The sequence below is a fragment of the Engystomops pustulosus genome, chromosome 5, assembly GCF_040894005.1.
Source record: "Engystomops pustulosus chromosome 5, aEngPut4.maternal, whole genome shotgun sequence".
NCBI classification, from domain to species: domain Eukaryota; kingdom Metazoa; phylum Chordata; class Amphibia; order Anura; family Leptodactylidae; genus Engystomops; species Engystomops pustulosus.
Genome location: NC_092415.1, coordinates 199,903,659 through 199,931,009, shown reverse-complemented (window position 1 = coordinate 199,931,009; position 27,351 = coordinate 199,903,659). Strand labels below are relative to the sequence as shown.

At 44.9% G+C, this 27,351-nt stretch overlaps 1 protein-coding gene across 1 annotated transcript; it reads left to right on the top strand.

Moving 5' to 3' along the window:
• Positions 1 to 851: 851 nt before the first annotated feature.
• PDK4 (pyruvate dehydrogenase kinase 4) lies at positions 852 to 26,570 on the top strand. Its single transcript, XM_072154343.1, has 12 exons — positions 852 to 1,095; positions 3,626 to 3,771; positions 8,029 to 8,170; positions 12,404 to 12,475; positions 13,380 to 13,564; positions 15,639 to 15,728; positions 15,880 to 15,957; positions 18,258 to 18,334; positions 20,013 to 20,111; positions 21,419 to 21,529; positions 21,850 to 21,963; positions 24,263 to 26,570. Exons 2-12 carry the CDS (start codon positions 3,654 to 3,656, stop codon positions 24,389 to 24,391), a joined length of 1,215 nt encoding a protein of 404 aa, XP_072010444.1. The 5' UTR covers positions 852 to 1,095; positions 3,626 to 3,653; the 3' UTR covers positions 24,392 to 26,570.
• The last annotated feature ends 781 nt before the right edge of the window (positions 26,571 to 27,351 follow it).

The window sequence follows — 27,351 nt, the reverse complement described above, 5'->3', positions numbered from 1 at the left end:
ACGAGTAAAATTTCCCTCAAAAATATTATTTTCATGTCTTGTATTCGATATTAAGTCACCTTAACAAGTAAGACCTGTCTAGAAAATATAATTGTTGTGTCTTTTATGTGATATTTTGCATCCTGCAAGTCAAATTTACCTCAGAAATGTCATCGTCCAGTCATTTCTGTGATTTTTTAGCTAGGCCTTTAAGAGAAATTTGCCTCAGATTATAATTTTCATGTCTTTTATGTCAGATTTTGTCACATTTACCTCAGGATTAGAATTTTTATTGCTTTGAGATCAGTGTTTAGCACAGTACAGTCAGTGTTTACCTCAGGGCATGTTTACAGGTTTAGTTTCTCACACATGGGACATTTTACTACCTCATAAATAATGCACTGAGGTAAATTCAGGGATTTCAATGGGTTCCTTGAAAGTGTAAGAGGAGCAGAAGGAATGAATGAAGGACTGAATGGGACGTGACTGCAGTGAAGGGCACACAATGTACTACAGGGGGCTGCACTGCAGTCACTAGTTGACGCAGCAAAAGTAGCGCGGCGCTGACTGGGTTAACCCACGACCCAATCAGGTACCTCGATGCTTATTCTATGCCCGGCAACATCCCTTCCTAGCCCCGCCCACCCCTGCGACCCCCACGTCTTGTACTTGTTTGTTCCGTTCTTCAGTTCCGAGAACGGTTTTTTTCCCCCGCCTCTTTCTCTGATTGGTTGTTGAGCTATCGAAGGGCGGAGTCTTCCACTTCTAGGAACAGAAGTACAGTAAACAAGGCCCGCCGCTGATTGGAGGAATGAGCAATCAGTCAGGGAAGGGGGCGGCAATCTGTCCGAGTAACCCCGCCCCGCCGGTCTGAGTAATAAGAGCAAGTGGTTGCACGGGGTTAGGCAGAGAGAAGTGGATGGGGGAGAATCCGGGCCACGTAGAGATACATAGAGCAGCAGAGGGCAGTACTAAGGGCAGCTGTGTCCTTACAGCCGGGGCTTTGTTTAGCTGGACCATCCCTTGAAGTGCCAATCCCAGCCTCAGGTTGCATCAGATAGGTCCAGGAGCTGACACTCTACAGCAGCTGGACACTGACTCTACATTCAAGGACAGGTGAGTGTCCTATGGGGGGCGTTATACCCAGTGATGGGCAGTGCAGCATGATGCAATGCTAGAGCACCGTGCACACAGACACTAACCATGTGCAAAGACTACTACTCCCAGCATCCACTGCAAATATGGGGTACATGTATAGAGCAATAGCTATGGGTAGAACTACAACTCCCAGCATGCACTGTAATTAACAAGTATGAGGGGGCATGCATAGAACAATAGCTTTAAAGAACAACAACTCTTAGCATGCACTGCAACCAACAAAGTATTGGGGGTCATGTATGAGCATAACTACTACTCCCAGCATATACTGCTATTAACAAAGTATGGGGGGGGGGCATGTATAGACCAATATCTTTGGCAAGAACCACAACTCCCAGCATGCACTGCTATCAACAAAATATTAGGGGACATGTATGGGCAGAACTACAACTCCCAGCATGCACTGCAATCAACAAAGTATTGGGGACATGTATAGAGCAATAGCTATGGCAGAACTACAATTCCCAGAATGCACTGCAATTAACAAAGTATTGGGCAACAGCTTTCGACTAAGCGTTGAGCATTTCTGTAAGATCTCTGCTTGCTGTCAGTGAATGATCTCTGCTTACTGTCCACACTTAGTCGTGCTGGGGGTTTGTTACAATGTGTCATTCTCTTTCCTTTTCTTCTCTCATGCTAATAGACCCTGGCTTAGTCCTGCTGGGGGTTTGTTACAATGTATTGTTCTCTCTCCTTACATGATAAAAGGTCCTGGCTTTATCCTGCTGAGGGTTTGTCACAGTGTATTACTCCCTTCTCTTTCTTTGGTCACTGGATACAATGTTTACATCTAACACTTAGGTTTATTAGAATTGTATCAGAAACGTATTGGGTGAGAATTAGATTCCATTCACTGACAGCAAGGAGTATTAGAAAGCTGCAGATCTTTAGACTATTGTGCCAGTTTTCTGCCAGGTATTTTGGGATACAGAGATGGGGTATAATTTACATGCCATAGACCCTGGCATCCTAGTGGCAGACGCCAGCCATTCCTGGTCACTCCTGACTGTCCTGCTGTGCCCTGTACCCCTGGCACCGGCACCAGCTATTGGCCGGTTGTTTTTTTCGTACTTTGCCCTCTTCTCTCTGTGTTACACAACCTCCATAGTATTTGTTGCCTTCGGATGCCAGCCTGGGTACATGACCTGCTGTGGCATTAATTATTATCTAGGCTTCGGTGCCAGGACACATTTGACGTAAAACGTTCCACTCCATTAAGTTCTTTTGGACCGTTTTGGGTGCCATAACAAAGTGCCACATGGGACATAAATACAGTGCCAACCAGCAGACTCCTCACAAACATCTGTTGCAGCACTACAACCCCCAGCATGCCCCTGACAGTCATCTATAAGAGCACTACATCCTCCAGCATGCCCCCGACAGTCGCTGTAGAAGCACCACAACCCCCAGCATGCCCCGACAGTCAGCTGTAGCAGCACTACAACCCCCAGCATGCCCCGACAGTCAGCTGTAGCAGCACCACAACCCCCAGCATGCCCCGACAGTCAGCTGTAGCAGCACCACAACCCCCAGCATGCCCCCGACAGTCAGCTGTAGCAGCACTACAACCCCCAGCATGCCCCCGACAGTCAGCTGTAGCAGCACCACAACCCCCAGCATGCCCCCGACAGTCATCTATAGCAGCACTACAACCACCAGCATGCCCCTGATAGTCAGCTATAACAGCACTACAACCCCCAGCATGACCCTGACAGTCAGCTATAGCAGCACTACAACCCCCAGCATGCAGCTGACAGTAATCTATAAGAGCACTACATCCTCCAGCATGCCCCGACAGTCATCTATAGTAGCACTACAACCACCAGCATGACCCTGACAGTCAGCTATAGCAGCACTACAACCCCCAGCATGCAGCTGACAGTCATCTATAAGAGCACTACATCCTCCAGCATGCCCCCGACAGTCAGCTATAGCAGCACTACAACCCCCAGCATGCAGCTGACAGTCATCTATAAAAGCACTACATCCTCCTGCATGCTCCCGACAGTCATCTATAGAAGCACTACAACCCCCAGCATGCCCCTGACAGTCAGCTATAGCAGCACTACAACCACCAGCATGCCCCTGACAGTCAGCTATAGCAGCACTACGACCCCCAGCATGGCCCTGACAGTCAGCTATAGCAGCACTACAACCACCAGCATGACCCTGACAGTCAGCTATAGCAGCACTACAACCCCCAGCATGCAGCTGACAGTCAACATTTGCAGAATTAAAACTCCCAGAAATTCCCGTCAGCTGTTGTAGAACTGCAACCCCCAGCATTTTGACCGACGGTCAGCCCTTGTGGAACTACAACTCTCAGCATACCCCTAACAGTTGGCTCTTGCAGAACTATGTCTCTCATGCCCTGTGGCTTTCAGGGCATGCTGGGAGTTGTAGTTACAGTTAAAGGAGCAGCCTCCCAATCGGACTCTCTTATTCTGAATGAATTGGAACATGACTGGTGTCCGTTTTCGCTTTCTAGGTGAAGACTCGCACGTCCTTGCGCCAACATGAAGTTTGCCCGGTTCCTCCTGAAGAACGCCGCGCTGGCCAATGCCCCCAAACAGATCGAGAGGTTCAGCCGCTTCTCGCCGTCCCCCCTCTCCATGAAGCAGTTCATTGACTTTGGTAAGTGTCTTTTTGACGCCTTATTATTCATTTTTGGATGATGTGGAACTGTAGGTGCCAGCATGCCCTGCATGCCAAATAGGTGCAATCTATAGTTATAGGGGGGGTTTATAATCATTGGGGGCCCCAAAAGTGACCAGGCACCTGTCACCTATAAATTGGATCCTGGAGATGTTCTGCTTTGGGGGGGGGGGGGGGGGAACCGCTTTAAATGAATACTTTATCCTCTGATCTTGGCACCACGCGTTTCGCGGAGCAGTCATGTGCTTTTGCTTCTCAATAAAGTTTTGTTCCACAAATGTATTTTTTTTACTACTACTATATGACAGGAATTTAAAGGGATTCTCCGTCACCCCTATAAACTACGCTCCACAACATTCACCTCCCCTTTAAATAGCACACAGCATTTCCTCTACACGTCATTTACTATGACTTGACCGTGACCCCAAATAAACTTCCAGCGCAGCGTCTCTTCCCGGTTGGGTCTTTTTGCTGACGTTCGCTTAATCGGCAGTAAAGCGAGTAGCAGCGCAGCACTTTCCATGGGGTAAGAGGGCATGGTAGTCCTGTGCCCGGGGTAGCATTCAATGAGTCACTGCTTGTAAGACAATCGCTTACACGGCAATTACATCATGTTTGGGAATTGTTGAGTCGGCAAATTTAGAAATATATATATATATATATTTAAAGAGTTTGTGTCTTGCGAGACGCTTATTTCCTGTACGTCTGAACACTTCTGGGGGTCTGACCCTAATGGGGGGAATCAGTAATCCCCTGATGTGCCCCAGCGCAGGTGTACAGGCTCTGTTCATTGCAATGGGACTTATTCTATAGGTCCCATAGACCGTCCAATATGGGGCGCTGCGTGGTTCCCTATTATCCCCCACCTGTCTGACCTCAGTTACTGATTCCCCCCCCCTATCCTGGGGCAGTACCATAGACTGGGTGATCGGGCACATACTGAACCAGCTGCGCAGTGTAGCCCCTCCATTGGGTCCAAGAAGTGAATCAGCATGTCATACGTGTGCCATCCCCTTTAAGGAGGTCATACTTGTTAGAATGTCTCATACACCTCCACACTGGACTTGTCAAAGTGCTGTATATATGTGTGTGTGTATATGTATTTATGTATATATATATATATATAGTGCGTGTTCTCATTTGGGAATAAGATGATCGGACATGTTGAGGCCCACCTGCCCAATCTTTTCATTTTTTTCTTTGAGTGGTGCCCCCCCCTAGGGTCGTCTCTTTCTGGCATGTTCTGAGACATTGATGTGTACGTGCACATAGTAGTGGAGTAGAGGGGTGGGGGGGAGGGCCGCTGCTTGTTTTGTCACTGCACAGGAGGGATCTCTTTCTGTGTCTCAGGTTGTTTTTCGCTCTCGTCTTCTCTTATCACCGGACTCGTTTTTTTTTTCCCACTTCTCTTGGAGTAAACAAGTTGTTCTCGGTCTGACATCTGCACATACCGCCAGTGTGTACACAGGATGATGTGCGTTACCCTCCAGGAGACGCCGCCTCTCTCGTGTTACTCTCAGGCAGTACATGACATAATATTACGCACAGATATTTGGGAAATATTTCTCTTTACTGTACCCTGAGGCGTAGAATTTCTAGACGTGGCTCCGAAACGCGTCTCTGGGGCTCCAGTCTAATGTGTTTCCAGTCTTCATACAAGTTTGACAATTGTATCAAAGTTGCAATTGGACATTGTCTTGTTGTTGTCGGTGTGTCAGTCTTCACTGTTGCTCTGGAATTTTATTCATGGCTGAGGATGATGCCAGCTGTAGGTCGTATACTATTTATTGCAACCTAATTTGATGTACATTGCCACTCGAGCCTCTCCAGCTGCTGCAGAACTACAACTCCTAGCATGCCCCTTGCTGTTGCAGCACTACTAGCCCCAGCGAGCCCCTGGCTGTCGGCTGCTGCAGCACTACTAGTCCCAGCGAGCCCCTGGCTGTCGGCTGCTGCAGCACTACTAGTCCCAGCGTGCCCCTGGCTGTCGGCTGCTGCAGCACTACTAGTCCCAGCTTGCCGCTGGCTTTCGGCTGCTGCAGCACTACTAGTCCCAGCGTGCCCCTGGCTGTCGGCTGCTGCAGCACTACCAGTCCCAGCGTGCCCCTGGCTGTCGGCTGCTGCAGCACTACTAGTCCCAGCGTGCCCCTGGCTGTCGGCTGCTGCAGCACTACTAGTCCCAGCGTGCCCCTGGCTGTCGGCTGCTGCAGCACTACTAGTCCCAGCGTGCCCCTGGCTGTCGGCTGCTGCAGCACTACTAGTCCCAGCTTGCCGCTGGCTTTCGGCTGCTGCAGCACTACTAGTCCCAGCGTGCCCCTGGCTGTCGGCTGCTGCAGCACTACTAGTCCCAGCGAGCCCCTGGCTGTCGGCTGCTGCAGCACTACTAGTCCCAGCTTGCCGCTGGCTTTCGGCTGCTGCAGCACTACAAGTCTTGTGAGTCACAGGTTACAGATTTATTGACTATTATTTCTGCTAAAACCTATTGGGGCAACAACTTCCAGATTATGGGATATTTCCCAGAATCCATTGTCTCCTCCTTCCTGCACCCCCAGAGGTTAAATAAATCTCATGGATTAGCCAAATAAAAAAAATCTGTCCTTGTGTAAGAGACCAGAAACAACCCGCGTGTTATGTAAGTGCCTCCTGTTTTCTGTTTCGGGAAGCCTGGCAGCGATTACTTGTGCAAATATTTTGTATTTACTTACAAAATAAATAAGCTGTCCTAAAATTTATCATGGACGGGGGCAAAAATATGAGCAGTTAAAGGGGGCGCTACACTTTGGATAATTTATACTTGTTACAAGGGTCCATGAAGTGGATTCTCTGGTCCGGATCTATGCGGAAACCTGGGTGTAAGCGCTCCCTGCAGCTCCCCCGCAGGGCAGATGAAGTATTACACCATGTCCATTAATTTCAATGGGACGGCACTGGATGGGTTCTCCACAGCGCAAGGCTCTATTTTTACAAACGTTCAAGGCTAGAGATTAGGAAGTGAATGAAAGGATCAGCAGAGTCGGATTATGAAGCTTTGTGGCAGCCATATTGGTTGTCGTCCAACTCTTCTAGAGTCCAAAACTTTCCCTTTAAGACTCGAGGCATTATGCTTGACGTTACCTTGAAATAGAGGCCATAGTTGGCGGTCACCCAGCTTTCCCAGAACACAGATGCCTTTAAACTCTGTAATTGACTTGTGTTTTATTTGTGAACTTTTGGTCGTTGTTCTCCGTGTTTTTTCGGATTCTTAGAAATCCCCCTCAGGCGCCTCTTGCCAGAGGAATGACTTGACGTGGCTCCAGCTTTCCAGGGTCCTTCTAGGGAACGTAGCAGATGTGCTCGGCAGCGGCTCCGGCCTCTCAGAGTTTTTCAGTTTTAGTTGTACATTAAGCCAGGTTTACTCTTCTAACTATGGGCGGGACTACAACTCCCAGCAGGCACTGAGAGCAATCACAGCTCTCAGAATAGCCCAATCTCCAGCTGCTTATGTTCTCTATACCATATTCGGGGTCTGTGAACATCCTGCGCCTTCTAGTTCATGAATACAATTCCAGGACTGCAGTAAGGACTGACACAACAGAGAGCAAATGAATTTTGAATTGTAATTTAGTTGTATTAGATTTGATTTGGGTCTGTGAGAATCAAAATGTTCAGCCTGAGCCTGCTGGTTCATGAATAGAATTCCAGAACAGTGAACATTGGCACATCAGTCAGCAAATGTAGGGAATAATACTCTGGTTATACACAGTGAAAGTGTCTGCTGGCAAATAATCCGCTACATCCTGCTTACGTAAGTGACGGGAGTTCAAGGGCCGACCCGAGATAAGGGAGGGCAGAGGTCAAGTGCAGGGTCAGTGACCTGGCAGCCGCTTATCAGATGGGAGATTATAGCTGCTGATCTGTGACTGGGGATGGATATGGGGTTATACTGGCACAGCAGGTATATAGCGGGGGGAGGGGGATATATTTATAGAACTTTCCTGTATCACTAAGACCCTTCACCTTGGATGACCTTTATCTCCGAGGTCACTGCCTGATCTCTTCTATAACCTGCAACATATTAGCCATCCACACAACTTTAGAGATTGATAAGATTTGTTTCGGGTCAGTGGATGGATTGAAAGTTATTTTTAAAGACTGGAAAGTTTTTTATTTCCTGTTTCTTTCTCTTTCGCTACATTGTATCAGACACTTGTGGATGTTCCACTGTTTCCTTATGCGTCTACTTCTTCTTGTTTCTAGGTTCGGCCAATGGATGTGAGAAGACGTCTTTTGTCTTCCTGCGCCAGGAGCTTCCGGTGCGTCTGGCGAATATCATGAGGGAACTCTACATCCTCCCGGATCCGTTACTGGGAACTCCGTCCGTACAACTCGTCCAGAGCTGGTAAGTACAATCCCTGGAGTAGTGATAGTTACTGTATCCACTTCTGACTGCCGCTGCCCCTCCTGACTGCAAATCTAATGTTACAACATCTACATTTACAATGGGCGTTACCAATCCCCTTGTTATAAGGGTGTGTGCCTATAGCCGGCTGTGATTGGCCAGTGTCATTCTATACAGTGACAAGCCCCCGGCTGGTGTCTCCCTATACATGGCTCTGATTGGACAGTGTTGGACTTGTAGGAAAACACCCCCTAACGGTAACACCCACTTAACTATGTAAAAATATTTGGAATAAGAAAGTTTTTATCTGATAGGATTGGATTCTAAAGAAGGGACAGAATAAAATTGGAATAAGAAGAATTCTGCTAATACAGGCAGTCCCTGGGTTACATACAAGATAGGGTCTGTAGGTTTGTTCTTAAGTTGAATTTGTATATAAGTCGGAACTGTATATTTTATCATTGTAATCCCAGCCAGAACTTTTTTGGTCTCGGTGACAATTGGATTTTAAAAATGTTGGATTGTCATAAAAATCAATATTAACACTAAAGCTTCATTACAGACGCCTGTGATAACTGTTACAGCTGTTTATTGTAGCCTAAGGCTAAAGTACAGTAAATTACCAACATCCAGAGGTCCGTTTGTAACTATGGGTCGTATGTAAGTCGGGTGTTCTTAAGTAGGGGACCGCCTGTAATAAGAAAAATAACCTTCAATAAGAATAAAAAATTATAATAATTCTAAAAAGTAATACAAATGCTATAAAGATATAAATTAGATATAGACAAATATATATTTAGATACACATTGAAAATTGAATACAAAAAAAACAGATTATAAAAAGTAATTACAATGAATATATTAAGTGTAATGATAAAATAAATATAATACAATATATTATATTTAATACATTGTAAAAGGAATACAATATAAATGATTAAAATCATCATAAATATGAAAAGGAATAAAAGAAAAATAGCAAATACACAATACAAACAATTACAATGAACGTAATGATGATTTATCATAACTATAAAGGAGTAAAAAGCAAAAATGGCCTAAAATGAATACATTAGTTGTATTGGTAAAATTAATTGATATGAAAATGATGTATAAATAATGAATAATAATAGATACCGGTATTTAAAAGGAATATATTTTAATTGTTTAAAAAAAAAAATAATGCATATTAAAAAGATTAAAAATATATAAATAATAAGTAAAGTCAATATATATAATAATTATAATACAAATAATATAATAAGGATTTGATGATGATTTGTATATATGTACAACTGGCTAATAGTCACCCACACTATAGATTCTATATGTTGTAGTACCAACCATATAGAAACTATGACCAACAGGATCAAAAAAGACAATTGCCTAAATATCCTATGACCACAGAAAGGGTTTGTCACTTCCCTTCAGACTTGAAGCGCGTCAGCAGCTGCGGTGCCCACACTCACATAGCTGAGATCTGCAGACTGTGCCCGGAACCGGTTTTGGGTTTCTCAGCTTGATATATGGCAGGGACAATGTGCAGGACTGGTCTGGATAAGATCTTATTAGGGATACTCAGTAATCCTGGACATACACGGCTCGGCTGGACAGGTGCCGCATTCCTGCCAGGGCGACCCTGAAGTTATCCATGACATGTAGGCTGCAGAGCTAAGATTGTGTGCTTTACATGGGACTGCTACTAAATGGTCACAGTCTTCATCTGCTGAGAGATATAAATACACATATTGGTAAAATTACACATTTGGCACTGCTACATCTGCACCTTGGCTCCTGGAAGTTGCAGAATTGTCATTGCAGCTTTGAATGTGAATGGAGACTAAGATCTGGTATAAATCTATCAGCAGGTATATAACCACATGAGACTGCAGCCAGTGTTATGTATTGTCCCTGGAGAGATGTGTAATCAGACCTTTGTGTATGATGTTAGTAGCAGCAGGACTGTGAAATATGGATTTATATTCCAGGATTGTAGCATCTTTAAGTGCACAAAGTGTATATCCTCACACTGCTGTGCTCTGTACAGCCAGTGTTGTGTATTGTCCCTGGAAAGATGTGTAATCAGACCTTTGTGTATGACGTAAGTAGCAGCAGGACTGTGAAATATGGATTTATATTCCTGGAGTGTAGCATCTTTAAGTGCACTGAGGTTGTATCCTCACACTGCTGTGCTCTGTACAGCCAGTGTTGTGTATTGTCCCTGGAGAGATGTGTAATCAGACCTTTGTTTCCTTACACTGCTGTGCTCTGTGCTCTCTGCAGCCAGTGTTGTGTATTGTCCCTGGAGAGATGTGTAATCAGACCTCACACTGCTGTGCTCTGTGCTCTCTGCAGCCAGTGTTGTGTATTGTCCCTGGAGAGATGTGTAATCAGACCTCACACTGCTGTGTTCTGTGCTCTCTGCAGCCAGTGTTGTGTATTGTCCCTGGAGAGATGTGTAATTAGACCTCACACTGCTGTGCTCTGTGCTCTCTGCAGCCAGTGTTGTGTACTGTCCCTGGAGAGATGTGTAATCAGACCTCACACTGCTGTGCTCTGTGCTCTCTGCAGCCAGTGTTGTGTATTGTCCCTGGAGAGATGTGTAATCAGACCTCACACTGCTGTGCTCTGTGCTCTCTGCAGCCAGTGTTGTGTATTGTCCCTGGAGAGATGTGTAATTATACCTCACACTGCTGTGCTCTGTGCTCTCTGCAGCCAGTGTTATGTATTGTCCCTGGAGAGATGTGTAATCAGACCTTTGTTTATGTTGTCAGTAGCTGCAGGATTTATATTTCTGGATTGTAGCTTCTCTCTGCACTGGGGAGTTGTCCTCACACTTCTGTGTACTGTGCTCTGTGCAGGCAGTGTCCAGTATCATCCCTAGAAAATTTTGTAATCCTAACAATTTGTGCAGAAGGACTGCAATAAAATAGAGCTATTTTTTTTAATTTTCTTTTTTAGTAGATGTGCACTTGGCGGCATGTCCTCACACTGCTTTGCTCTTGGCTCTGTGCATTCAACTGCTCCACAGCCCCTTACTTTTGCTCTCTATAGTAAAATCTGTTTAAGGCTTCGGGTTGAATGATACAGTAGTCACTAAGAGGGAAGGTGAGGGGCTCCATGCACAGAGCTAAGAGCACAGCAGTGTGGGGACACTGTCCGCAGTTTGGTAGGATCAATCCTGCTGACAGGATCCCTTTTGTAAATAGGTTGGCTGTGAGTACTTGTAATGAACTCTCTCTGTGACTCTTTATCCAGGGCACACAGATCCGTCGCTCTTTGTATTTGTGTGACGCAGGTGGCGCCTCCCTTGGCACCCGGGCGCAGTTTGGGGCAGAACACTTTGTTCGCATTTACTTAACTTCATTCAGTGAACTTAGTTGGGAGGTGTCCAAGGAGTTTGAGAAAGAAATTCCATGAAAGCGAATTGTGTCTTGTGCCAGGTATCTGGCGATGAATGAGCTGGTATCACGCAGGGCACCGCTGTCACTACAGAGGAGGGCACCAGGACACCAGGACCAATTGTTATGGGCAGGAAATCACTGCCCACTGTATCTGAGGTTTACTGATTGATGATTGATACAGGTGTCTAATGGTAGGAAGGATACATAGGTGCAGTAGATGTATAGCTGCATAGACATTCTATAGATAGATGAATAGATACAAAGATGGACAATGGACGTATTGTTAGATTGATGGACAGACATTGGATGAAGAGATAAATGGACACATTGGACATTGATACATTTATCACTGATCAGTAGACATTGAAAGATGGACGGTTGGATAGCTAAATGGAGATTGGACAGACATTGCACAGATGTCCGAGGAAATAGACATTGGATGAAGTGAAGGTTACCCAGATATACACATAAGTAGACACTAAGGGGGTGATTTATCTTATTTCCCCCTTCTCTTCGCTCTTTTTGCGGACGGTCAGGACTGTCGTCTTATTGCGCAATTATGTGCACCCATATAGATGCAAATCAATGTTAATAGGGTGCAAATACCTGGAAGACGGAGAAATACAAAGACAAATTAGGAACTCTTGGAAAAAGGTGCAAAAAATGGCGCAAATACCCCAAGTCCCTAAAAAAGGTGCATCAGAGGTGCATGACCCCCTAATAGAGACGTGGAATGGGCAGAGTTGTAAATAGATCAATAGACATTTGATGTGTAGATACAACATGAATGATAGTGATTATTGATGTGTCTGCGTCTTCTCTCCCCCAGGTATGTGCAGAGTCTGATGGAGCTGATAGAATTTGTGGAGAAGAATCCGGAGGACCAGCGGGTGTTATCTGAGTGAGTGGAGGTGTTTGTCTCTGTGGTTGTAGCTGGAGGCGCAGGACGGGGATTGTGAGCGATCAGGAAATGCTCAGCGCTTGTTTATACAACACCAGAGACGGGAATCTCAGCCGTGTAACGTGTTCCTGGAGGGATGGCGGAGTTATAATGTTACACAGCGCCGCCTAATACTGACATAATCACATCCTGATCTCGGGACCTTCATACGAAAAAGAGGCGTCGCCTGCCCATGTCTGCTTCTCAAGAAGGTCCGCAGCAGCTGTGGTGCATGTTATGTACATCCGCGTTCAGACCTCGGCTGCTGCGGAGCTCTGTTACACACACTGGATCCTCTTTGCACCCGCCGTAGCTGATGCGGACTCTCTTTCCACACACTATAGCTGATGCGGAACCTCTTTACAAGCACCGTAGCCGATGTGGAACTTCTTTACACACATTGTAGCCGATGCAGAACCTATTTACATGCGCCAGAGCTGATGCGAACCGTTTTTACATGAGCCGTAGCCGATGTGAAACAAATTTACATGCGCCAGAGCTGATGCGGAACCTCTTTGCGCGCGCGGTAGCCAATGCGGAACATATTTACATGCACCATAGCTGATGCTGAACCTCTTTACAAGCACCTTAGCCGATGCGGAACTTCTTTACACACATTGTAGCCGATGCAGAACCTATTTACATGCGCCAGAGCTGATGCGGACCCTCTTTACACTAGCCATACCCGACGCGAAACATATTTACATGCGTCGGAGTTGACGCGGAACCTCTTTACACACGCTGTCACCGATGCGGAACCTCTAGATACACTCCTCAGAAGTAACATAATTTGACATATAATAAGATATGATGTATAACTTCAGATTATCCTATTACAGTATATAATAAACTTGTCCTTCTTCAGTTTTACAGAGACGCTGGTGAACATCCGCAATCGCCACAACAATGTCGTTCCCACCATGGCCCAGGGGGTCATTGAGTACAAGGAAGGCTTTGGGGTGGATCCAGTGACCAACCAGAACGTGCAGTACTTCTTGGACCGCTTCTACATGAGCCGCATCTCCATCAGGATGCTGATCAACCAGCACAGTAAGTGTCTCTCTCCTGACCTACTTCTTACATGGAAACCATCGGTCAATGCTTGGAAAATATTGAGCCGTTATCAGATCTGCGCTTCCTCCGTGTATCTGGTTAATGGAGCGCGCTGATATATATGGAGAGCTGAATCCTGCCCTCCAGCAACTCTGCCCTGATGAGAGGAAATCCTGCTAGGGCTCTGTACACACCAACATCACAGATTGTGTTATCCCTTCAATGGACTCTAATCAGCATGGAGACCTGAAGCTGCTGGTGCCCAAATACTGTGTATATTACTGGTATATGGGGAAGCAACACATTGTGGGCCCCCTAAGGAGCCAGGACCTATTTCCATCCATACCCACTACCAATGGTTGTACCAGGCCCACAGGATAAGGGATAACAAGATGATCGTGGAGGGCCCGAAATCTGGAACCCCCAGCGATCACAGGCAATCCGGAGGTCTGGTTCTCGCAGTGGGTGCAGGATAACCCGATAGGGCATAACTTGCTACAACCACTTTAAACAGCATAGTCACCTGTGGACATACACCCCCCTATTCATCCAGCAGTGTTGGCCTTTGCAGTGGGTAGGTGATAACTTTTAGTTTCTAGAAAAACCCTTTAAATGCAACATGTCACCAGGTTTTACCCCACTTAACTACCAGTCCCCTCAGGTAAGGGATGTAATGCCCTTTCTATATTGCTTCTTTAATGTGAAATCTCACCCATTTACCTGTAAAAAAATTCCCCCGAAAGTCAAGCAAATATGACTCTTCTCAACTCATTTTTCACATGAGTCAAATTTAGTGGTTGCAGGGGGTAATGTCATTTCAGAAGCCTCTCTATGCAAAAGCACCTAGAAACTTGCTGCTGGTGTCATATTAAAGGTAATGATCCCATTAGGCTTTGTGAGCTACAGAACTGGAGATACAGGGAGCTAAAGACAGAGTTGGAAATGTGAGCTGAGAATAAAGAGCCAGTTCCCTATTTATCTGCCTATATGTCGAGTTCTGTAGCTCAAAGAACATGAAGCCTGATTGGATCTGAAAGATGAGATTCTTGTCTTTAATATGATACGAGCAGCATGTTTCTAAGTAGTATAGAACCAAATGGGTGAAATGATACCTGTAGGCACTAAACTTGACTCCTCTCACATGAAAATGAGGTGAGAAGAGTCATATTTGCCTGACTTTGGGGAGAGATTTCACATAAAAGAGGGAATTTTAGAAAGGACATTTCATATCCTACCTGTGGGGGGCTGGGAGTTTAGTGGAGTAAATCCTTGTGATGGGTTCTCTTTAAGACAATACTGAGAACCCGGTCTACCTTCACTTCTATAGGACATCGGGGATACAGCTGCCATAAAGATCAGTGGTTAGCATTACAGCCTTGCAGCGCTGGGGACCAGGGTTCATGTCCCAGGGTCAACATCTGCAAAGAGTTTGTATGTTCTCTCGGTGTTTGTGTGGGTTTCCTCCGGGTCCTCCAGTTTCCTCCCACACTCCAAGAACATACTGGTAGGTTGATTAGATTGTGAGCCCCATTATAAGACGTCTTGGAAGTCCCATAGCGGTAAAGAGAATTTGGGTCTCCCCTACTCTCGATAGCAGTGGGCAGACCCCCATTGATCAAACCATTATCCCTTACCCTGTGGATAGGGTATAAGTGACTTTGGCCATGACTCCACCACAGATCGCTGTCCCAATATGCACTGCTCCAGGTATACGGCCATGAAATCTGCACATCATACAAAACCTCAGTCCATAAAATCTGCCCTATACAGCAACTTCCCGAAAAGACTGAACTTTACAACATAGACCGGGACAAAGTGCAGAAAAACACCTCTGACAAGTTGGAATTCCATGCGGATAATCAGGGGTCAATATGATAGGAATCCGCTGATCCAGCTCTTTGCTATAGATGTTTCCCGGAATCTTGTGTGTTGAGATTATGTATCACTGCTGATAATCCATGATCCGTGTACGTCACACATTATATAAGACTGTTGTCGTGGTGTATATGTACATGTGTATTGTACGTCCTGATTATTATTAGTTATTATACTTGTGTTTGTTATATTTTAGCCCTTCTCTTTGATGGCGGCACCAACCCCGCACATCCCAAACACATCGGAAGCATCGACCCAAACTGTGACGTGGTGGAAGTTGTACATGGTAAGTGACTAGCGCTTGCTTAAAGGGGAACTCCACCTCTTCCAGAAAGTTTGTAGAAGAGGTTTTAGCCCATTGCAAGCCCAATGAGGTTGTATTATATGGCAATTGGATATATTAGATCATCTAAATTGTGAATATTAAACTTTTTCAGACGCCTTTGAGAACTCCAAGATGCTGTGTGACCAGTATTATTTAGCGTCTCCTGAAGTCATCATGAAACAGACAAATGGTAAGTCACCAAAAATGTTTCTCTAATGTTTGTATAGAATCCTTGTCGATATCTTTGAGGGTCCTTACACTTAACATCTCCACTGATCAGCCTGTTTGCTCCTTCCCAAGGACAGCGCCATACACTGTATAGTGGCTGTGCCTGGTATTGCAGCCCGGTTCACTTCCGTGGGCCTGAGCTGTAGCCGGATCATGTGATAGATCATGGGAGCATCACAGCTTCACACGTCGTGTCTGACCCCTACTGATCTGTGAATAGGACATGAGTAATTAAATGAGTATTTCCCATTACAGCAATTTGATGTTGTTTGTATGGTGAAAAGTTATTCAATTTTCCAATATACTTTCTGTATCAATTCTTCTCAGTTTCTAGATCTCTGCTTGCTGTCATTCTATAGGAAGCTTCATTTTTTACTTCCTGTGGACAGAAACATGTCCATGGTCACACAGGTGCACAGCTCGTCATGTCCCTGGTCATGTGATGTCACACAGGTGCACTGCTCATTATATCCCTGGTCATGTGATGTCACACAGGTGCACAGCTCGTTATTTCTCTGGTCATGTAATGTCACACAGGTGCACGGCTCGTTTATCACTGGTCATGTGATGTCACACAGGTGCACAGCTAGTTATATCCTTTATCATGTGATGTCACACAGGTGAACGGCTCGTCATATCCCTGGTCATGCGGTGTCACACAGGTGCACAGCTCATATCATCCCTGGTCATGTGATGTCACACAGGTGCACAGCTCATATCATCCCTGGTCATGCGATGTCACACAGGTGCACAGCTCATATCATCCCTGGTCATGTGATGTCACACAGGTGCACAGCTCATATCATCCCTGGTCATGCAATGTCACACAGGTGCACAGCTCATATCATCCCTGGTCATGTGATGTCACACAGGTGCACAGCTCATATCATCCCTGGTCATGCGATGTCACACAGGTGCACAGCTCATATCATCCCTGGTCATGCGATGTCACACAGGTGCACAGCTCATATCATCCCTGGTCATGTGATGTCACACAGGTGCACAGCTCATATCATCCCTGGTCATGCGATGTCACACAGGTGCACAGCTCATATCATCCCTGGTCATGCGATGTCACACAGGTGCACAGCTCATATCATCCCTGGTCATGTGATGTCACACAGGTGCACAGCTCATATCATCCCTGGTCATGCAATGTCACACAGGTGCACAGCTCATATCATCCCTGGTCATGTGATGTCACACAGGTGCACAGCTCATATCATCCCTGGTCATGTGATGTCACACAGGTGCACAGCTCATATCATCCCTGGTCATGCGATGTCACACAGGTGCACAGCTCATATCATCCCTGGTCATGCGATGTCACACAGGTGCACAGCTCATATCATCCCTGGTCATGTGATGTCACACAGGTGCACAGCTCATATCATCCCTGGTCATGTGATGTCACACAGGTGCACAGCTCATATCATCCCTGGTCATGCAATGTCACACAGGTGCACAGCTCATATCATCCCTGGTCATGCGATGTCACACAGGTGCACAGCTCATATCATCCCTGGTCATGCGATGTCACACAGGTGCACGGCTCATATCATCCCTGGTCATGCGATGTCACACAGGTGCACAGCTCATATCATCCCTGGTCATGCGATGTCACACAGGTGCACGGCTCATATCATCCCTGGTCATGCGATGTCACACAGGTGCACAGCTCATATCATCCCTGGTCATGCGATGTCACACAGGTGCACAGCTCATATCATCCCTGGTCATGTGATGTCACACAGGTGCATGGCTCGTTATAACCCACAGCTCTGATTACTCCCTGTGGATAGAAATCTGTCCATGGTCACACAGGTGCACAGAGAGTAAACAATGAAGCTTTCTATAGAATGACAGCAAACAGAGATCTAGAACACCATTGGGAATTGATACAAAATGTATATTGGAAAATTGTAGGAACTCTTCAAACACTAACATTTATTTGCTGATAGTGAACAACCACTTTTATAGTCCTGGAAAACCTCATTAAATGTAAACTATGTATACAGTCACTGTATCCAACAAGCTCATGAGCTCCTCTTAGTGGTGGCTGTAGGTAGGCACATTACATCCTAAACAAAGGTTGACACTGGCTACATGTAATTTGTTATCCAATACTCTTATATTGGGGGCCTCAGTTCATGCCATTAATGATGGAATATTTGAGTAATGGCCATAACTTCATAGGTTGGTGTAAAGCTACGTATACAATGTATCCTACCGATAAGTAACTCCATTACTTTCTCCCTGCAGGTAAAGCTCCCGGGCAGCCCATAAATATCGTCTATGTTCCTTCCCATCTCTACCACATGCTGTTTGAGCTGTTCAAGGTAGGTCACCTGTAGGTGATAATTCTCTGCAATAGGTGATCATATTACAATACATTTAATGGAATTGTAAATCTACTTTGTAGTGAAACATTGAAATCTTTAAAGGTTTTCTCAGCAGGGACAATCTGTGACAAGTAGGGACTTTTAAAAGCAATCAATTGCAATCTGTGGGGAAGTTTCCCTGCAGTGCCCCCGCAGGTGGAGTGAAGCATTGCACAGTGTCCATTCATATCAATGGGATATCTGTCTCTCTCTAAACACTCTTGTGGCCTAAATGGAAGAAATGAAACCCTCTATTAAACTGGACAATCCCTTTAACTGGATTCCGGTTAGTGCATCTTCCATTAAGTCCCATACCATAGAAAAATATAGCACAATTTTGCATTCAAAAATTGGGGCAGTCAGGGGCATTACATGGGGTCTATTGAAGTTGGTGGACATCAATTTAAGTGTAAATATAGCAGCAGGGAGATTCCAGCCAGAGCCCCCCTTATCACTCTCATGGACCCTTTTTGCAGCCATGAACATATCTGTGAGCTGTCTGGGATGCCTCACAGGCCGCCCCATATCTGATATCATCCCTTTAATAACACATGGCCTCTTGATTAATTGGCCACTGCTGTTGTTTGCTAAATTTAGTGCATCACCTCGTACATTTCCTTCTTGTAACGACACAAGGCAGAGCAGCTCCGGTCATCCAGATTGCATGTATAGATGCTAATTGGGGTCCACATGGCAGTAACCCTGATCTTTTCCATAGAATATCTGAAAATGAGCTGAGAAGAGTCATATTTTGCTACAGATAAGTCATGTTTAAGGTTTGCAGGGGGGGGGGGGGTCACTTCAGACACCCCTATCTTAAGTTCTATAGCATCTAGAAACATAGTGCTGGTGTCATATTAAAGATAAGAATCTCATATTTCAAAACTGGAACTGGAGATTCAGGCTTTGTTCCCCAGTTGCCTGCAACACTGGTTCAGTAGTTCACAGAACCACGAGGCTGATGTGATCTAAAAGATGAGATATTTAATGTTACGTGGTGCTGTAGAACAGAAGATGGTGGCAGCTTCTTAACTTGACTCATTTTGTTCGAATGGCTCATTCGATCCAGTCAATGGACCACAGGCTCAAGGAGTGGCAAAGTTTAGTGCCAGTCCCATAGACAGGGGGCATTTACCAAAATCAATGATTGGCATGGGACCCAGTGGACACAATTTGGAAAATTCCCTTTGTATACACTACCCAGGACTATAGATAACATGGGATGTACTGACACTTTAAAGGGCTTGGCCCGAGATTTAATGTCTTCTATACATAAGGGTCAGGTTTGATTGCAGAGACCCCAAAATATCCTAAAATTGTTGGTCTCATCCCCTGTCTGAATGGAGCAGCGGCCTCAGAGGTGCTTTGCATTCACTGTCTATGGGATTACCAGAGATTCCATAGGCGGTGGATGGAGTGACAGCGCTCCACTTATCAGGGGTACACAGGACCCCCCATTCTTATCTCCTTACCTGTAGATAGATGAAAACTTTGGGACATTCTCTAATCCATTTACAAAGATGGGATAATTCGGCACAAGGGGTGGGGGAGGGGAGGGGTCTGTGTGGCCCCTTGTCTTACATTATTAGTCGTACAATTGTTACAATGTAACGTTCTGTGTTCCGTGTCTCTCTAGAACGCCATGCGGGCCACGGTGGAGAATCACGAGAACAGTCCGTCCCTGCCACCCATCAAAGTGAACGTCGTCCTGGGGAAGGAGGACCTCACCATTAAGGTAAGTACCCGGCAGCAGGAGGCAGAGCAAACACAATCTGTGCACCAGCAGCCGATTATAAGGACGATTTAACTAATGACCGGAGACGGGAACAATCTCTACATATAAGGCCATAACCGGATCTCACCGGCCCGTGGTCAGCGCTGCAGTGTCAGTATTTCTAGATAAATGCAGATGCTGCTCCCTACTCTCCTGAGCCGTAACCATTCATCGCGATTGCTACTGATGGTGGCCATTGCGGCTCCTGCTATGATCAATACTCAACTTTCCCAGGTTCTAGGATTACATGCTTCATAATATCATTGGGAGTTATAATTGCAACTTTCTCAGGACGGCTCCTGATATATTATCCCCTAATATTTAAAGGGGTTTTCCAGGATTTAATTATTTATCCTTAAAGGAAATCTACCACTAAAATCCATCCTGATAAACCAGGACCATTACTCATAGATCCAGGCACCAGGACTGTGGTATCTTCTTATATTTGTTATCCATGGCCTCCTTCCTTCTAAAATCAACTTTTAAAATTATGCTAAAGAGCCCAAGGGCTCTGAGGTGTTACCAGAGCCATAAGTGCTCCCGCTTCACAGGATGTTACACTCTCCCCCCCCCCCCCCCCCCTGCTTCCTCAGCACTTCCCTGCTGTAATATCACACCATGGGAGGTGCTCCTGCACAGTGTACATCTGCAGCATGGAGGGGCTTTGGTTACGGACCCAGGAGCCCTTTGGGCTAATTAGCATAACTTTAAAAATTGATTTTAGAAGGCAGGAGGCCAAGGATAAAAAAAAATATAAGAAGATACCACAGTCCCGGTGCCTGGATCTATGAGTAATGTCCCTGGTTTATCATGATGTATTGCAATGGTACATTTCCTTTAAGAATCATGGCTGCTGTCTTCCAAAAACAGCGCCACACCTGACCTTGGTCTGTACTGGTATTGCAGCTCCGCTCTATAGAAATGAATGGAGGTGAGTTGCAATACCATCGACCACCCATGAACAGGAGATTAACTATTTTTAAAGGAAAGCAGCCATTGTTTTTTTTTTCTTCGCTTTCAGATAATCCCTTTAAGATGATTAATGTCCTAATTGCAAGGGTTAATAACCAGATAACCCGCCAATCAGCTTTATGTTAAGGAGGGAAGAGGTGCTAGGTGTTGCCGTGACACCGATTTTTACTATTGATCCTAACTGCAGGACTGGAAACAAAATATAATTTTATACCCCTTTAAGAACTTGCTGTCAGTGAATGGAAACCTGCGCTGGATTACGTCTTATATTCTTCTTTGTCCCCATTTTTTATTAGATATCCGATAATGGAGGAGGTGTGCCTTTAAGAAAAATAGAGCGTCTCTTTAGTTATATGTATTCCACGGCTCCCCGGCCCATGATGGATAATTCACGCAACGCACCACTGGTAAGTGATGAGTGGGCAGGGCTTATGCAAATATGACTAAAAGTGGGTGTGCTTGGGTTGTATTGGGGGCGTTTCCAATAACTTAATAGTATCTCACTTGGGTGAACTCGCTTTCAAGTGATCAACTTCCCTGCAGCTCCTTCGCAGGAGGAATTAAGTATTACATGCCGGGGTCCTCCAAATGCTCTGGTAAAGAAATGAAAGTCCATCAATGGAAATACTCAAATTTTATAGTAAAATTTATTGTAAAATACTCAGCATCGATACATGTGTGTGAATATATTCTATATTACACTTACTAATAATACCATTTTTATCAGGCTGGTTTCGGCTATGGATTACCAATCTCCAGACTCTACGCCAAGTACTTTCAAGGGGATCTAATGCTGCATTCAATGGAAGGATTTGGGACCGACGCGGTCATTTACTTGAAGGTAAATCAATGGATTATTTATTGTGTTGTTATATTACACAGATCACTAAGTGTTTGTGGTTGTAGCCGCAGGGAAGTCTTGTGTACAATAAAATGAGAGACGGTTTAATGATTTGTATCAGGGAATTGCACATTTACTTAACTGTGTTTATGTATAAAGGAACAGCCTGTACTCCAGAGAGAGGAAGAGCCGACTCCAAGGCTTCACTTCCTCTGTATACAATACATGGCGATAAGAAGTCCTCAAGATAGTGGGCTAGTACTGAAAATAGAATAGTGAGTGCAGCTCTGGAGTATAATGCAGGATGTAACTCAGGATCAGTACAGGATAAGTAATGTCATGTATGTACACAGTGACTGCACCAGCAGCAGAATAGTGAGTGCAGCTCTGGGGTATAATACAGGATGTAACTCAGGATCAGTACAGGATAAGTAATGTCATGTATGTACACAGTGACTGCACTAGCAGCAGAATAGTGAGTGCAGCTCTGGGGTATAATACAGGATGTAACTCAGGATCAGTACAGGATAAGTAATGTCATGTATGTACACAGTCACTGCACCAGCAGCAGAATAGTGAGTGCAGCTCTGGGGTATAATACAGGATGTAACTCAGGATCAGTACAGGATAAGTAATGTCATGTATGTACACAGTGACTGCACTAGCAGCAGAATAGTGAGTGCAGCTCTGGGGTATAATACAGGATGTAACTCAGGATCAGTACAGGATAAGTAATGTCATGTATGTACACAGTGACTGCACTAGCAGCAGAATAGTGAGTGCAGCTCTGGGGTATAATACAGGATGTAACTCAGGATCAGTACAGGATAAGTAATGTCATGTATGTACACAGTCACTGCACCAGCAGCAGAATAGTGAGTGCAGCTCTGGGGTATAATACAGGATGTAACTCAGGATCAGTACAGGATAAGTAATGTCATGTATGTACACAGTCACTGCACCAGCAGCAGAATAGTGAGTGCAGCTCTGGAGTATAATGCAGGATGTAACTCAGGATCAGTACAGGATAAGTAATGTCATGTATGTACACAGTGACTGCACCAGCAGCAGAATAGTGAGTGCAGCTCTAGAGTATAATACAGGATGTAACTCAGGATGAGTACAGGATAAGTAATGTCATGTATGTACACAGTGACTGCACCAGCAGCAGAATAGTGAGTGCAGCTCTGGAGTATAATACAAGATGTAACTCAGGATCAGTACAGGATAAGTAATGTCATGTATGTGCACAGTGACTGCACCAGCAGCAGAATAGCGAGTGCAGCTCTGGAGTATGATACAAAGTAAAATCCTGTTGAAAGTTGAATTACCTTCTGGTACTTTTCATGTACATTTTGGGTTGTGTTCCCTCCGCACTGTTCGTAATTGGCTTCCAGTTCCCTTCTGGTGCCAGTTCCATTCCGGTGCTAGATGACACCTGGTTGGGGAGTGCATGTGGCAGATGTGAGGTTCTGTCACTTTCCCCAGATATCAGGGACATTGATTGTGTTGGACATGGCTATTGTCGTCTGGAATATAATACTGGATGTAACTCAGGATCAGTACAGGATAAGTAATGTCATGTATGTACACAGTGACTGCACCAGCAGCAGAATAGTGAGTGCAGCGCTGGGGTATAATACAGGATGTAACTCAGGATCAGTACTGGATAAGTAATGTCATGTATGTACACAGTGACTGCACCAGCAGCAGAATAGTGAGTGCAGCTCCGGGGTGTAATACAGGATGTAACTCAGGATCAGTACAGGATAAGTAATGTCATGTATGTACACAGTGACTGCACCAGCAGCAGAATAGCGAGTGCAGCTCTGGAGTATGATACAAAGTAAAATCCTGTTGAAAGTTGAATTACCTTCTGGTACTTTTCATGTACATTTTGGGTTGTGTTCCCTCCGCACTGTTCGTAATTGGCTTCCAGTTCCCTTCTGGTGCCAGTTCCATTCCGGTGCTAGATGACACCTGGTTGGGGAGTGCATGTGGCAGATGTGAGGTTCTGTCACTTTCCCCAGATATCAGGGACATTGATTGTGTTGGACATGGCTATTGTCGTCTGGAATATAATACTGGATGTAACTCAGGATCAGTACAGGATAAGTAATGTCATGTATGTACACAGTGACTGCACCAGCAGCAGAATAGTGAGTGCAGCTCTGGGGTATAATACAGGATGTAACTCAGGATCAGTACAGGATAAGTAATGTCATGTATGTACACAGTGACTGCACCAGCAGCAGAATAGTGTGTGCAGCTGTGGAGTATAACTTGTCTGTTCTCTTAGGCACTATCCACAGAATCCATAGAGCGATTACCGGTCTTCAACAAGTCTGCCTGGAAACATTATAAGTTTAGTACAGAAGCAGATGACTGGTGTATTCCTAGCAGTGAACCCAAGAACCTTGCGAGGTAGAAGAGACCTGGAGCCGAGGAGAGAGGAATAAAGGGATCAAGCACTTAGTTGCACAGGACTATTACCCTGCGAGTGTTCTGTGGCCAGGAAGGACGAGGAGGACTGTACGGTGCTGGCGCTGGCCGCGGATGCAACAAGGAGAACCAGTCACTGATCCAATCTCTGTAGCTAGTAATTGTATATGTTCACCGATCTTCTAATATTCCCATTTCTGGCGCTTCATTTCGTCAAAAAAAAAAAATTCAAAACGCGTCAATGAACGTTATGATCTCAATGGACGAGGCACTACAAATCTCAGATGTGCCTCCTAGGATCCCTATGGACATATCCCACCCATCGAGCCACCAGCACGGACTCACTACCTGCCGAGGAGCCACTGCCCTGCCCCCACCGCTGTATAGTAGAAGGAAGCAGAATTCCTTTAATAATCCCTTTAACAGACTTATATTTCCACTTTGCCAAAAAATTGCTCAAAAACCTAAGAGCAGTGATTTTTGGCCGGAAATGACCATAACGTATCTGTGATGCCATATTATTCTTGGGTGACGCGTTTTGGTCACCGAGAATATAAACGTGAATGTGTGGGGCGATCCATAAGGATCTGATTGTATTTTTTTTTAAGGAATATTTAGATCACGGAGCTGTAGACTGTGTTGGTTATGACCTCTTGAATGTCAAAACGCGTGGGTAGAAGGGGTGTATCTACAGAGAACGGTAGGTACTGAGTATTACAAGTCCCCATACACATAGTACATTCAGTTATACAAATAGGCGGTGCGAAACGCGTGGGTAGGTGGATGTAGCTACAGGTGACTATCAGCAGTGATTAGTATGTACTGAGTGTTACGTGTCCTCTTACACAGGACATTCAGTAGAAAGTTGCAGACTGCGAAACGCGTGAGAAGGGGGATGTATTAGAGCAGAATGACATCCGTGTGTATAGTGTGGTCATGTGTTACATGTAGTCATACACAAAGTACATTCAGTTAGACATAGACAGACTGCGAAACGCGTGAATAGGTGGATGTAGCTACAGGTAACGATCAGCAGTGATTAGTATGTACTGAGTGTTACGTGTGCTCTAACACAGGACATTCAGTAGAAAGTTGCAGACTGCGAAACGCGTGAGAAGGGGGATGTATTACAGCAGACTGACATCCGTGTGTATAGTGTGGTCATGTGTTACATGTAGTCATACACAAAGTACATTCAGTTAGACATAGACAGACTGCGAAACGCGTGGATAGGTGGATGTAGCTACAGGTGACAACAGCAGTATATAGTATGTACTGAGTGTTACGTGTCCTCTTACACAGGGCATTCATTAGAAAGTCGCAGACTGCGAAACGTGTGGGAAGGGGGATGTATACCAGAAGACTGCCATTTGTGTGTACACGTGTAACATGTAGTCATACACAAAGTACATTCAGTAGAAAGTCAGAGACTGCGAAACATGTAGACTGACGTCCGTATATAGCATGTACTGAAGGTTGCATGCATTCAAGTGTCAGTATATTCATTATATAGACTCTGAAATGCGTGGGAATACATCTATAGCAGACTGATGTCCAAGTATCTACTGACTGTTGCATATATTCATACACATAGTGTATTCAGGAGAAAGTCACAGACTGCGAAACGCGTGGTAGGTGGATGCATCTACAATGATGTCAGTATATAATATCTCAGTATCTACCGAGTGTTACATGTTCTCATACACACACAGTAGAAAGACTGTGAAACGCGTGGGAAGGGGAGTGTATCTACAGTAGACGGACATCCTCGTATAATATGTACTGAGAGTTATATGCCCTCATACACATAGAATGTGGAAAGTCAGACCGTAGAATGCGAAACGCGTGGATACAGGAATGTACGGACTGTAGACTGATGTCCATGTATAGAATCTACCGAGTGTTACATGTTCTCAAACACACAGCACATTAAGTAGAAAGACAGACTGCGAAACGCGTCGGAAGGGGAGTGTATCTGCAGTAGACTGACATCCTCGTATGACATGTCCAGGGCCTCGTACACAAAGTATGTGCAGTAGAAAGTCATAGCCTGCGAAACGTGTGGATACATATAGATTCCATGCATAGAATCTACAGATTGTTACATGTTCTCATACACACAGTACATGAAGTCAGGCAGCGAAACGCGTTGCAATTCAGCAAAATGAATATCCCAAAAAATCGTATTTTTTAAAAGAGAATGTCACTATACTATAAACCTATAGGGTAACACCTGGGGTAGATGTCCGTGTAATGTACGTTTTATAAAGAAATTGTCCAATTTACGAAGATGTAAAAGAAAGCTAAATCTAATATATAAGCTATAGCAAAGCACTTTTTCCACTACAAGTGGCTGATAACAGCGGAAAATAACTTTAATGTATTCTGTTTTGATGCCAAAATTCACTGCAGACCACGAGCACATAGCAGTCCCAGGACGTCTGCTATACAATAAGCTGCACATTGGTGCTGGGGGAGGTCCCTGTGTACTACATGGAGATGCCCTTTAAGTATTTTCACTCATTTACCTTCAAGTCTTTTATTTCAATCTAAAATCCCAATAACCTAACGTAATATTTTATTTTTTATTTAGTTCTAACCCCCCCCCCCCATCGCCCCTGGCCCCTCCCCCATCACCCCTGACCCCTCCCCCCACATCCCAGGTTATAGCTCTTATGTTTTTATTGTCTAATTCTTTTTGTTAATTTATTATAATGACGTCCTTCATGTGCTGCGCCTCCGCTCCGGACAGAACCACACATATTATTTTTGGACAATAAGTTCCGAGTGTTGTAAATGATCTTTTACGTCTTGTGTCATGCGGTTTATTATTAGGATGTTTTCATTAGAAATAAAAAAAAAAAAATACTTGAAATGAGAAAGTTACTGGTTGTGTCTAACTTTTTTTTTTTCCACTGATGTCACAGGACAGGGATAATACACACA

Coding starts and splice junctions, on each gene's coding strand:
- PDK4 (XM_072154343.1), top strand. CDS start 3,654: ATGAAGTTTGCCCGGTTCCTCCTGAAGAACGCCGCGCTGGCCAATGCC. Junction 8,171..12,403: donor GTACAACTCGTCCAGAGCTG/GTAAGTACAATC, acceptor TCTCTCCCCCAG/GTATGTGCAGAGTCTGATGG. Junction 15,958..18,257: donor CATCATGAAACAGACAAATG/GTAAGTCACCAA, acceptor TTCTCCCTGCAG/GTAAAGCTCCCGGGCAGCCC.